Below are 14,533 nucleotides of genomic sequence, written 5' to 3'. Positions count from 1 at the left end.
CCAATAAATGATGTTGAGCATATTTTCATAAGCTTATTGACCATTCAGATATCTTTAGTGAAATTGAAGTGCCTGTTTCTTATTTCTTTTAATCTTAATGTTTCCCCTTCCATTTCTTTTTTCCCTTCTTATTTGTTGAAGAAATGCAATAAACCTTTAGAGGTTTTCCACAAGCTGAGTTTCGCTGATGGCCTTTCAGTGATGTTAAATGAGCACTTTTCTATTGTGTTTGGTCTTTTTCTTAATTAATTGGCTTAATTGGCAGGAGACCTTGCAATGAGCTGGCTTTAAATACTGCCCCCCCCCACCCCCTGACAGTTTGTCACTTTATTTGCTTATCATGGCAGAAATTGTTTTTATGTGGTAGATTTCTTAAATCTTCCCCTTTTATGGCTTCTAGGTTCTGTGTCAGAATTAGGACATTCCGGTGAAATGATTTTGAAAGCACCTGGTGATAAAGCATGAAGTTGTGTAGCCAATGTAGACTGTAGAATATGGACAGCTCAGTGAAACCCACAAGGATCACCAAGGTACATTTAAGAATAAGCTTCTCAAATGATCCAGACTAAATTTGAAGCCTGTGAAACTTCACAAGTGTATTCAAAGACTTGTGATCCCAAAACGTGCTTGGTTCTAACTGAAATAAAGAGGCTGTCAACCCTTCTGCCACTTGATGATGACATTTGGGAATAAAGACCAGAACTGAGAAACCAAGTTACTCAGAATTTCTGATAGGCTGGCAGTAATTCCATCCATTTCTTGTCCCCTCAAGAGAGCAAATGGGGGAATACAAGTGATAATATTGGGCTAATTTTTAACCTGCTCTAATTTACAGGAGTAAACTATTTGTGATAGACCTTATAATTGAATATGAATGATCCTAATCTGCTGAAAAGCAGCACCCCAAAATGGCATGGTAGTACTGCTGCCTGGAGACTTGTTCAGTCTTTCTACCCCACTACCCATTAGAGTCCTGAGTCCTCTCTCTTTACCAAGCTTAGTTATTAACTCAGGAATCTGACCTCCTCAGCACTGCTTACAGTTGGTCTCTGGTTCTATTTTTAACTATGTTTACATTTCAAGATGATATGCTGTCTTTGAATAAAGTTTGTCTTTTATTCTAGGTATAGAAACTGTGCTTATCAGATCCTTGATTTCTGATTTGGTAGATTGACATGCTTGCAAAATCTCTTATACGAAAGTAATTAATGTGTTAACAACAAAATCAACTGTCCTCAGGAATGTTGAGAATAAAATAGAAAACCTCAATAATTGACAATCCCCAAGCTAACAAATGTCTAAGAATCATTAAGATTTGACCTGGGAGAACATTTGTGGGGTTATTAGGCTAAGTTATTAGAAAGATGCTTTACTATATATCAAAACATGCCACTTACTTCTGAAATATAATTCTTTAAAAAGGGCTACATTTTCTCTTGGGCAAAGCTGAAATGAGGCTGTAATATAGGCGAGGGCCCTGAGAGTTACTTCAAAATCATTAGGCCATACCTGGAGTCCTTTTACAGAATGGTTAAATTCCCTTTTAAGAATTTAAATCATACATTTTTTTCCTGACTTTCACTATTTTTTATTACTAGGTGTTTTTTATTTCCATTAAATTTTTTTTTAAAAAATTGAAGTATAGTTGATTTACAATGTTGTATTAGTTTCAGGTGTACAGCAAAGTGATTCAGTTATACATATCTATATCTATCCTTTTTCAGATTCTTTTCCCATATAGGTTATTAGAAAATACTGAGTACAGTTCCACGTGCTGTAAATTAGGTCCTTGTTGGTTATCTGTTTTATGCATAGCAGTGTATATATGTTAATCCCAAACTCCTAATTTATCCCTCTCCACTGCTTTCCCCTTTGGTAACCATAAGTTTGTTTTCTATGTCTGTGGGTCTATTTCTATTTTGTATATGTTAATTTGTATCATTTTTTTTTAGATTGCACTAATAAGTGATATATACTTGTCTTTCTCTGTCTGACTTACTTCACTCAGTTTGATAAATCTCTAGGACCATACATGTTGCTGCAGATGGCATTATTTCATTCTTTTTTTAGCTGAGTAATATTCCATTCTTTATCCATTCATTGATGGACATTTAGGTTGCTTCCATGTCTTGGCTATTGTAAATAGTGCTGCAGTGAACATTGGGGTGCATGTATCTTTTCAAATTATCATACATTTTTATAACTTGACTGTAAATAATGAATGAACCAAGGACGTTGTGCTGAGCTATAAATCTGATTTAAAATCCTCATGCTGAGGAAAATTCTCAGATTCTATTTGGAAATAAACTGCATTTAGGGAGTTTAGTCAAGTTCTATTAGGTCAGACCTGTAGTTGTTTTGAGTATGAAAGCACGATTTTTAAAATTTAAATAAACTTTATTTCAAAATAGCTTGACATATACAAAAATGTTGCAAAAGTAGAATTCCTACTACTACCTCACCCAATTTCCCTACTGTTTACATCTTACATTCCTACAATATATTTGTCACAACTAACTTTAGTACATAACCATTAACTAAATTCCAGACTTCATTCAGATTTTATTAGCTTTTCCCTAGTATCTTTCACTCCAGGATCCCACATTACATTAGTCTTCGTGTCTCCTTAACCTCAGTCTTTCTTGTTTTTGATGACCTGACAATTTTAAGGAGTACTGGTCAGATATTTTGTTATATGTCCCTCAATTGGAGGTTCTTCTCATGTTTAGACTGGGGTTATTGGTTTTGCAGAGAAAGAATACAAAGGTGTCATTCTCACTGCATTCATCTTATCAAGGATTCATGTTATCAACATGACTTATCACTGACCATGTGAATTTTGATCACCTGACCAAAATAGTGTCTCCTAGGTTACTATAAAGTTCCTTTTTTCTCTTTCTATAGTCTCCTTTCTCGAAGTTACTAAGCACAGCCCAGATTCAAGAGGTGGGGAGGTAAGCTCCACTTACCTGAAAGAATAGTAGCTACGTAAATTATTTGGAATTTTTCTGTATAGGAGAGATGACATTTCTTCACCATTTATTTAATCCTTTATATTAATATGGACTCGTAGGTATTTTATACTCTGGGTAATAATCCTATTCTACGTTATTCTGCTCACATTTTTTCAGCTTTACTCATTGGGAGCTTTTAGCTTGTTCCTGTATCCCTTTGAGAATCAGCCATTTCTCCAAGGGGTCCTGGTTCCTTTTATTGGAGAATGATATTAGAAACCAAGGTTTGGTTTCTAATGAAAGATTGGGCATTGGGTGTGCCCAGTGCTACTGGGGTGTCGACTTCCAGACCCTCTCAGCAGATGGGGCTTTATGTCTGTGTACCAGCCATATACACATACATATCTAATTATTTTCTGTATCCGACTGGAAAGCATGGTACTTTAAAAATCGTGGTAAAATATACATAACAAACTTTACCATTTTAATCATTTTTAAGTGTACATTTTTGTGGCATTAAGTACATTCATATTGTGCAAACACCACCACTACCATCCATCACCAGAACTTTTTCATCTTCCCCCAACTGAAACTCTGTATCCATTTCCCCCTTCCCCAAGTCCTTGGTAACCACCATTTTACTTCATCTCTGCCATTCTACTATCTATGAATTTGACTGCTCTAGGCACTTCAAACAAGTGGAAACCTACTTGTCCTTTTGTGACTGGCTTATCTCACTTATGTCCTTAAGGTTCATCCATGTTGTAGTATGTGTCAGAATTTCCTTTTTAAGACTGAATACTACTCTCTTATATGTATCTGTCATATTTTGTTTATCCATTCATCAGTCAATGGACACTTGGGTTGCTTCACTTTTTGGCTATTGTGAATAATGCTGCTATGAATGTGGGCGTATGAATAATTGGTTCGAGTCCCTGTTTTCATTTCTGGGTATATACCCAGAAGTGGAATTGCTGTATTAATGGAACTTTTAATTTCTTTATGAACCAACCACGATACTGTTTTCCACAGTGGCTGTAACACTTTACATTGCCACCAACAGTGCACAGGAGTTCCAGTTTCTCCACAAGTTTTTAATTTTGATGAAGCCCAACCTATATTTTCTTATGTTGCCTGTGCTTTTGGTGTCTTATCCAAGAAATTGCTACCAAATCCAATTTCATGAGTCTTTCTCTTCTCTGTGTTTTCTGCTGAGTTTTATAGTTCTAGCCCTTATGTTCAGATCTTTGATCCATTTCGAGTTAATTTTGTATATGATGTAAAGGTCCCTTTTAATATTTTTGGCATGTGGATATCCAGTTTTTCCAACATCAGTTTTGAAAATACTTTCCTTTCCTCATTGAATAGTCTTGGCACCCTTGTCAAAAATAATTTGACCATATATGTGGGGGTTTATGTCTATGCTCTCTATTCGATTGGTCACTATGTCTGTCTTTATGCCAGTACCATACTGTTTTGATCACTGTAGCTTTGTAGTAAGTTTTGAAATCAGGAAGTGTGAGAGACATTCAATTTTGTTCTTTTTCAAGATTGTTTTGGCTATTTAGGCATCCCTTGAGGTTCTACCGGAATGCTTCTATTTCTGCCAAAAATATTGGGATTTTTGATAGAGATTACATTGAATCTGTAGATGGTTTTGGGTAGTATTGGCAATGTTTTGTAGTTTTTGGTGTACAAGTCTTTTACCTGTGTGGTTAAGTTTATTCCTAAGTATGTTGTTCTTGGTGATGCTAAATGGTGGAAAGCACAATTTTCAAGGAAGAAAGGCCTAACATTAAGTCGAGGTATTCATGACTTGGTCCCCTTGCTTTTGTGGGCAGCTGCATTAATAACAGATCTTTGGAGCTTTGTTTTATTAAAAAAAACAAAAACGAAATGCTATATAGCTTATGTGCATTTCAAAATCAAATCTCAAGTGGTGAATTACTTATTCCTCCTTACATTCCATGTGGCCTCTTTTCAATTTAATTCAAAATTAATTATAAAATAACTTTTGCTAACTCAGGATAATTCCCCACATTATCTGTAGCACTTAGAACAGTGCTGGCACATATATGTGGTAAAAAAATAAGGAGAATGAAGAATCACAAGAAATAAATATTATTTAAAGGGAAAAAAATGACAACAAACGAGGCTAGAATTATTAGGTTTTATTTTTCCCTAGTACTCTTAAAACTCAGCTTCACCAAGTAACAGGTCAGACCTCTGGAATAACAACTCTTTTTCTGGGCTGTAACCCTTTTCAGGAGACAGAATTTATCAAATATCATAGTTCCAGGATGTTTCCACCCCATAATTCTAAGCCACTTACAGAATCATATCTTCTTAGGTCTTAAGTGGAATCAAACAATCTAGACACATGTAACATAATCAAAAGAGCATAAACCATTTCTTTTCCTTCCCCTGCTGAATGCACTTCCCTCTTTTTCCCCAAAGGGTTTGTTACTAAGAGATGTTGAAGTATCTTACTTTCCAAGAAACCTGCCTACCAGTTCTGAATCTGAGCCTGGAATAAGGGATCTCTTAATTCACAAAACAATTTAATAAATATTCTAAGCTAATTATTCTCAGCCAAGACAAATTAAATTTGTTTTACTTTACACCCGACATAGCTTTGCTTCAATACTTCCTACTTGCAAAAGTCAAACCCTATCTTTAAAACCCCTTATAATTTCCATGACTGAGAGGAAAGAGGGAGTGGGGAAGGCGGGCTTGTTGTGTAGTAGGGGATTCTGAAAAGGGCAGATACTTAGTTTTGAAGTCACTAAGTGGAAAAACAGCAAAGGTTCTTCCTCCTTATTCTGATAATGAAAACACATGTAGGCCAGAACTAGAAAATTCTGGTCCTAAAACTATAATATATTATAATAGTTTTAAGTACATTCAAAATTTATATTACTCTTTAATTTATTTTCCCTGAGTTTGGGTTCACAGTTTGGTAGAGATACTTTAAAGAAGAGGTAGTTAGTGGGGGTAAAGAAGAAATGATGTTTGTGTCTAGCAGCATCTGGGAAAATATGTTAACATCTGTCATTTCAATCTCAGTTAACAATTCTCTTTTCCTCTTGAATCTGAGAATGTAACAGAGGGATGATCGTTTTCCTTTTTATTCTTATCCGCCAAGGACCCTCTCTCCTATAACATCCACCCCAGTAGTATTATCACTATTCATAAAAATGAACAGCCCTTCCAAATGCTCCAAAGTGGGGTTGTTTAGATTTAGCAGAGAGAGGCTCAACTGAGTAACTTTTATTCACACAGTCATTAGAGAAAATGAGCAAAATTCCAGTACTGCCAACCACTGCCTTTTCTCCCTGGACCTGGTTTATTTAAATCATTCCTGTCAATTCTTGAGTTGATTCTAAAGTCTGGGCTCTAGGGGATCCTGACATCTAACACAGGTAGGGACATTTTGGTCCAGATCTCAGCCTCCAGTCTTACAATGGGCTGCTGGAATATTGTTTCATCAGATGCTCATGACAGGGACTGCAAACTCGCTCAGGCTTGATACTTGAAGGAAGAGGCAGTTCGTTTGTTGAGCAGGCATTACAGAAGGTTCCTCTGCAGTTCTTACACACGTTCTACAAGGAGAGGGGGAGATCAAGTGGGTAACAGAAGAGCAGGGCATAAGGATGCATGGGATATAAGAGGCCAAATATGATAGATGCTCAATGTCTAATAAAATACTGGCTGAATGTGTGCTGTGTGCCACACAGTATCTAACTAAACAATCTGTCTACAAAGAAGCATACAGTCTAGTTCTTAAGATTTAAATGAAGAGAAGCATTTCCACAGAATGCAAATGAACAGATACAATAATTATTTATCTTTATAATATATACTTTCATTTATATTCACCTTTAGGTGGGCTACTTCTAAAATTAGTTTGCAATTACCCAAGCATACTTCAAATAAGGCAGGCAGTGACCTAGCCATGGGGAGGGTTGGGTAACTGACATAAGATTAAAAACTTTGCTGAGCATGAACTGAAAGTATAATTTCTAATACACTGATGTGCTCAGTGCTTTCCTGTGATGCTCTACAAGCACATCCTTTGGGGTTATCAGTGCAGCAGGAGCACAGCTTCCTGCATCCTTTTTATTGGGAAGTTAGTCTCTTTATTAAGCATTTTGAGTCTTTAGTGGCCAAACTGTGGGACAGCATGTGGGTCATTATGGCAGTGCCACTGGTAAAGCTGTGATAGGTTGGTGCACACATAGCTCCAAGGGTCCCTATTTAAAGGCTGTGAAGAATGATTTCCCCCCTAAATAATGCTACTTTTCCCCAAACAATTCATCTTCTTGAGGGTGCAGCAGAGCTAGGGGGGGTCATTTTTATTTGAAAGCCTGGGAGGAATCTTCCTCTGACATATTGCAGTTAGTTTGCATGGCTTAGAAAAGAAAAGCCAGAATTAGATTAGCAGCTTCTTCTGTTTGGGAACACATTTCTCTAATTACAACTTCCAATTCCATAAAGGCAGTTTATCTTTATCTGCTTCTGCTAATTTAAGACTAGGTCATGCTACAATTTTGCTTGTTAAAATTTAGCAGGATCGCAAATGGTGGCACGCAGGTTGTAACCCAGAATTTGGGCACGTTTCCTTCTCTTCTAAGCACTTGTTTCTGACATTCATTTGTCCATAACATTTCTTGAGCATTTACTATGAACTGGGTACCATATTAGGTGCTGGGGGATCCTACTGTGAACAAGGCACAGCTATGGCTGTCAAAGACACTTAACTTTTCCTGCATGCTTCCTTCACCCTGCTGACTCTAGGATAACAAGCTGGGTAGGGGTTTAGGCAGAGACCCTTGAGGATCCAAGGGGAGAACAAGTGATTTGGTGGAGAAAGAGCTCATTTCCCTCTCAGAGGCTATTTCCCCAAATAATTCAAAGAACCCAACCCCCCACCCCGCCCCAACCTATCTTCTCTGTACTAAGCAGGATGGAGTACTGGAAGGTGTATAGACTTTGGAGCCAGAGTCAGGTTGCATCTGGGCTTTCAGTAACTGGGATAATGCACTTGACACCTCTGAGCCCAAGGTTCTTTATATAATGATGGCACAAGGGACACAAGCTTAACAAGAACAAGGACTTGGGACTCGGTCTACATTTTGTTCATTACTCTTTCTCCGGCACATGGAATAGTACATTCTGCATAGTAGGCACTCAATAAATATTTACTTACAAATTTATGTTTGTTTTAAATTACTTATATAGTTAATTTGTATTTAATATTTTAATGGGGACTTACTAACATGACTTAATAGGACTGAAAAAAAATAGGTACACACTAAATGCTTGCTCCTTTTGCTTTTCTCCCCACTCTCTGCACTCTATACAGCGAAGTCCCTATCGTGAGAAGCGGCTGGTGGTGCAGTGGGTGTCCCTGTGAAGAACCTGTTCATTTCTCGCCACTGTTACCTTTGTTAGACTGCAGTCTTCCTGGCACAGCTGACACATCTGTGGCTTTTCGGAGGGCAGCGGCTGATCCTAAACCACACAGTGAGCCGGTTAGTCTCCCTTAGCCCCGGAAAGACCAGTATTTTCAGAATATGCATTTTTTAGTTACAAAATTAACATAATCACACTACAGGCTATCTGGAAACTAGAACAAATTACATACAGTCTCACCACCTTATATACAACTCTGATAATCCTATCATTCTCCTTGGTGCTCTTTTAATTTTTATAATGAAGTAACGTGATTTTATCTATATAAAGAAAATTCACGTATATAAATGTAAAAAGCTAAAAAAAGGAAGCCCCATCCCTCTTGTCTTATTCTATCACCAAGAATGGAGGGAGTAGGCATCATTATATCCTAATAGATAGATGACAGCAGTGACTCAGACATAGTAGCATTTATCAGTTTTCTCATGGAGTTGTCATCTACCACTATATTTGTAAATGTTTGGTTATTTCTAAGTGATCAATAAGTATTTTTTCTCTTCATTTTATATAAGGGAAGACTAAGGGAAAGGGAGGTACAGTGAGCTCTCAGGTCCCGTGGTATGTCAAAGAGAATCTCAGATAGGAAGTTAAGAGCTGCTGTTTACTTAGTAAATTGCTCCAAACTGTGCTACTTCCTGTGAGCGTTTCAGCCAAATGCATGTTTGTTCAGGATATTATTAAAAGGATGGGAAGCAGAGGCCTGTATGCATTCATCTACCTCCCTTGCTGCCTCGTGTACAGCTAGGCATGGTCCAGCCAACTATTTAATTTATACAAGGTGTTTTAGGACAGGAGACTCAGTTACCTGTTCATTCACAGGGTGAGACGGCAGCCTACAGTGGGAAAGTAGAAACAGTAACTAATAGCAACATATTTCCTTTTTAATCATTTCAGAAGCACACAAAAAGCAATACCATGGTTCTTTTATGTTGCTGAGACCAAAGTAATTATTAATGTTGACCTCCAAAGAGAGGAAATTTTGGTTGTTAAATCTATTACTAGAATATGATCCTACATTATGCTAGTAGCTTCCTGTTTAAAAATAGATTGGAGTTAAATTTTGTTCCCTTTTTACTACCAAGAAAATAGTGGTTATGTTTCCCAACCTGTAAAACGTCAATGGCCAAGGCCATACTTTTAATAGCTTTTTTCCTATCCAATATTATGGAAACCTACCCATTATCATATGTCACGTATTAGTCCCTTCTCCCACGTACCCATTCAGATTGAAATATTGCTTCATGATACCAGCTGAGCTAACCCCGATCTTCCCAACTTGGAACAGAACTTATACAAGAGGAGAAGCAAAGCCTCCTCCTCAGCAAAGCCTCAGCTCTGGGAAAAACGGACCACAGATCTACAATGGTTCCAATTCTCTTTGGTTGAGTGGCAGTGTGACCATCAGTGTTACCAGGTTTTCAGCTGTTCCTTGGACCACAATCCCAGGAAACCTCGGTATGTTTTAGGATTGCAGTTCCGGCCAGGATAGGCCCTGGCAGCAGCTATTATATAGTGCAGAGACAAAGGGCTTAAAAACAGAAGACATGATAAGGAGAGGCAACTTGGGCCTCTCTGTGGGCCTCAATTTTCTCACCTGTAAGGTAGGAATGGATGATTAAACTTTTGTAAGGAGATAATGAATGTGACACACTTCTTAAGCTGCAGAGCACAATACAAATATAAGGTAGTACACTTGTCCCTCCCTATCATCAGGTTCCGCATCTGTGGTTGGTTAAATCCCCAGATGAGCAACCCACAGATACAGAGAGCCCATTATATCCATTGTACTAGGCCATTTTATGTAAGGGGCTTGAGCATCCATGGATTTTGGTATCTGAAGGGGCTCCTGGAACCCTGGATACCGAGGGACAACTGTATCGTCTTATATTCCCAGGGCCTAAAATCAGAACCTGGCATGTAAGACCCTCTTGAATGTAAATGACTTGATTTTAGTCTGGAACGTGGCTGACTCTGAAAGGCCCTTTTGAGCCCTGGTTAATTTTGTGGTCTAATTCCTTCCCATGGCCCATGCTGATCTATAATGTTAGATGGACTGTAGTTTAATAAGGCTGGTCCTAGATCAGACCATGTTCTTTGGGAGTAAACTTAAAGGTACTGGAATCATTCTGGCCTTGGAGGTGAGGAAGAGCAGTTTAGGCTAAGTACCTGCAAAATCAGCCTACTGTTGGACTGTGTGATTTATCTTCCCCAGCAGCTAGTTTTGCTCCAGATGACACCCTATCTCATTCTTAAGGCATTAAAGGCTGGACAGGTACAGCTGCCAAAAATGTATACTGTATAGGTCTCTCAAATCCCTCTATGGTATCTTTCCTTGATAATAATCTATTTTTGTTGTTGTCATTAATAATAGACTTTAAATTTTAGAGCAGTGTTATGTTCACAGCAAAGCTGAGCAGAAAGGACACAGATTTCTCATATATTCTGTTGGACCTCCCACCCTCCAGCCATTATCAACGTTCCACACCCGAGTGGTACCTGATGTTACAGTCATTGAACCTAAACTGACACATCATAAGTCATAGTTTACCTTAGGGTTCACTGTTGGTGGTGTACGTTCTGTGGGTTTGGACAAATGTATAATGACATGTATCTATCATTATAGTGTCATACAGAGTATTCTCACTGCCCTACAAAATCCGATTCATCCATCCACATCCTCTAAGCCCTGGCAATCACTATCTCCATGGTTTTGCCTTTTCCAGAATGTCACATAGTTGGACCTTCTTCATTTTTTAATACAGTGGCAGTATGTAATGTTTTGTTGTTAAAATAATTGTTAAAAGTCAACTTCCTTGGAATGATCCCATGTTCTTCGTTGTGGGGAAATGAGATGAAGAGTTAAGAAAAAGGAATAAAGCAAAACTGTTTTTCTCCTTAAGACAAAAAAAGTAAGGGCAATTAGAGTATTTATTTGAAACATAGCTGCCTTTCACTTAGTACTTAGGTGGAAACAAGTCATGCCCAAGTACATTTAAGAACCTAGGAAATGCTACGGTTTGTGCTTCATTTACTTGTCCTACTGATCCAGTAAAGATTAGATTAGACATAATCCTTTAAGTGATAGTTTGGGGATTAACCAGGGAAGAATCAGAGGACAGCTTGATCACCTTTCTTTCTTTCTTTCTTTCTTCTGGAATGGACTAAATGAGTTTGGTTTAATATCTGGCTTGTTATTCATTCACTCCCCCTTCAAAATGTCTTTCTGAAATATTAATATTACAAGTCAGTGTCTGGTCTGTGTCATTGCCAGTGTATATCAAAAGCTCCCTTTTCCCCACCACCCCAAAATAGCTTTATATCTTAGTTAATACTTCATTAATAAACACCTGTGGCTTTCTTCCAGGGGCTTTTTTAGTTTAACATTTTCCTCTTCAATTTTGTGCTTCTCATCCTGCCAAAAGAAAACAGCCCAATTTATTAATTATTCAGACCGCTAAACAATGATGATGCTGCAGACATTTTCTTCTGTATTGTCTTAGCTTGGGTATAAAGCTAAGCAGCTTTTTTTTTTTTTTTTTTTTTTTTTGCGGTACGCGGGCTTCTCACTGTTGTGGCCTCTCCCGTTGCAGAGCACAGGCTCCGGACACGCAGGCTCAGCGGCCATGGCTCACGGGCCCAGCCGCTCCGCGGCATGTGGGATCTTCCCAGACCGGGTCACGAACCCGTGTCCCCTGCATTGGCAGGCGGACTCTCAGCCACTGCGCCACCAGGGAAGCCCTTTTTTTTTTTTTTAATTAGGGAAGGAGTTTAACTTTGGAGATATTTTCCATCATTCTTTGTTCCAAATAGTTTCTTAACAAATGATTCTGATAGGGTTTGCAACAAATGATTTTCAGAGTAGATATTTTCTTTAATGCTTGAGACTCAAATGAAATTCAGAATGTATCCTATTTACTTACAAAGTGGCTTCAAGGTATCAGTTACTTCTTAGGAAAAAAAAAAGAAACAAAAACATACACACACACCCCCAGCTGAGCTCTGGACAGCTAGTGAAACCGAGCATGGCCATGTCCAGCAGACTGTGTAATCCTCTAGACGCTCGGTCAAGTAGTTGCCTCAGTATCATGACAACTTCTATAGCCTATACAACTCGAGGAGTTTTCTACTCTGAAGGACCAATGGAAAATTCCAAACTGCATTTCTACCAATGCTGCTAAGCCCTGCCTGGGCAGTTTTGGGGGGACAGATTCTTCCTGTGGCACAAACACTGCTGTCTGCCTTGAACTCCTTGCCCATCAGCCTCTAAAAGGAGCATGTACGTTCTCAGAGCACTCCTGGAAAGGCTCGCACTGCACGGCGATTCAAGATTGAGAAATCTAAGGCCTCACTGGAAAAACAGGATAAGACAGGCCAAGATTTTAAGTAAATCTCTGTAAGCCCTTATACGTAGATTTTATGTTCACTAAACTAAGATGATAAAGACAGCCTGCTACAGAGAGAATAGTTCTTTGCACATGTTACATTAGAGGTGTAATAAATTTCCATTCACCACTTTTCTACTCTCCAGCAAATTAGCAGCTCACTCTCTAGAAATTTTAAAAAGCTTATAAATTTGTCCTGCTTTGTTATATATAATATTTACAAAGAAGGTATTTTTTTCCCTGTATTTGACAGAAAAAGTATTTCACGCTTTCCTGATTTTATTATTTGAAGAGAGTGGCTCGGTTTCCTGGGTCCCAGAGATGATCGTAATCCAATGTTAGATCTCTCACCACTACAGGTTGCTGGAGGTCTCTTTCCTAACAACACTGTTCTGTAGAAGCTTCTACTCCTGCTCTTTAAACCACTCTATATTACCTTCCTTTCCCCGTGCCTAATTCCCTTTTTTTCTAATTTTCCCAAGAGAAGTACCTTGAGTATACTAAAATTGAAATCTTCATGACTTGAAAAAGGTGTACAGAAGCGAATCCATATTTAAGACAATTCTGTTAAAGGGCAATTCAGGGTTGGGGAGGGATGACTATACCATATTATTAAAAAGATACTAAAATAATCTTACTTAACAAACTGAAAGGAATAAGATGGTCACTGGGAATTATGGTCATTAATCCCCTTTTCCAAATGAATTCAAGTTAGAGTGTCCCAGGGGCAGACTCAGAATCAAGCCTCCATGTGTTTACTCCAGCTCTCGCCTGCCACCTACGTACTCAAGGCCATAGCAATAAGGCATGTGTTCCATAAGAGAAAACTGTCCGGCCCATCAAGGTAGCCTCTAAAAATTAAGTAAATAAACATGGGAATAACAAATATTACCGTTTTGGGTTCTGGCTTCTGGGAACCCTTTCCTGGGATGCTCCTGTTGTTTTGTAACCTTCTTTCTCTTTCCTGTTTTAGTTCTAACTCAAGCTGGTTCCTGGGATAGGTGGGAGAGAAAAACGATGAAAATTTGGATTTCTGTACTCCTATCTTCTAAAGAATGCCAAACCCTTTTCTTAGAGTTCAGTAATTAAATTTTAATACTTGATTAATAAAAAGGATACCAGATATATATGGACAACCAGGTTTTAAAGTACTAAAATACAATACAATCAAACCAGTAACACTGAAATACATTCAACATGTTTAATCTTCCTTGGATGATTAAGAATGCACTTTCGGATCTCCCAGTGCCTCAGGGTCACGGCTCCGAATAGCAACATTTAATACTAACTCTTAATGAAAAGTTGTGGTCAACTGAAGATTTACTATAATTGAAAGACAGTATTTCTAAATTTTCAGCAAGATACAGTATGAAAGCACTAACTCTGTAGTCCCATTACATATGAATTAGCTGCTCTCTCTTCACAGTTATGTAGTTAATCCCCAGTTACACCCTCAACCACTAGTATCCTTAGTAACTGTGTGCTTTTATATCCAACAGCAAAGTTCTATTTGTTTGAAGTCAGTGCCTTAGGTACAGAGTTGAGTCTCATTTGAGAGATGGTATGGAAGAATGGTTAAGGGCTTGGAGTCAGAGAAATTGGCTTTTAAATTAGTGTTGCTACCTATTAGCTTAACTGTGTGAATTTGGACAATTTAACCCCACTGAGCCTCAATTTCCTCTGAAGGTGGGGGTAATAAGATCACCTACAAATAGGGTCGAT

General features: G+C 38.2%; 1 protein-coding gene across 3 annotated transcripts in view; it reads right to left on the bottom strand.

The window, feature by feature from the left end:
- Positions 1-4,811: 4,811 nt before the first annotated feature.
- Positions 4,812-14,533, bottom strand: part of RUFY3 (RUN and FYVE domain containing 3) — an 84,755-nt gene continuing 75,033 nt past the window's right edge. For 2 of the 3 annotated variants that reach the window (XM_079919766.1, XM_079919767.1), the window contains exons 14-18: positions 13,704-13,803; positions 11,777-11,841; positions 9,235-9,262; positions 8,400-8,468; positions 4,812-6,556 (exon numbers count right to left, since the gene is read on the bottom strand). In XM_079919766.1, the coding sequence (XP_079775892.1) occupies positions 6,413-6,556; positions 8,400-8,468; positions 9,235-9,262; positions 11,777-11,841; positions 13,704-13,803 (406 nt within the window). In that variant the 3' untranslated portion in view covers positions 4,812-6,412. The remainder of the gene's footprint in view (positions 6,557-8,399; positions 8,469-9,234; positions 9,263-11,776; positions 11,842-13,703; positions 13,804-14,533) is intronic. The other variant, XM_079919768.1, reaches the window with a different exon arrangement.

Source organism: Stenella coeruleoalba (genome assembly GCF_951394435.1).
Source record: "Stenella coeruleoalba genome assembly, chromosome: 4".
Classification (NCBI taxonomy): domain Eukaryota; kingdom Metazoa; phylum Chordata; class Mammalia; order Artiodactyla; family Delphinidae; genus Stenella; species Stenella coeruleoalba.
This window is presented reverse-complemented; position numbering and strand designations above follow the sequence as displayed.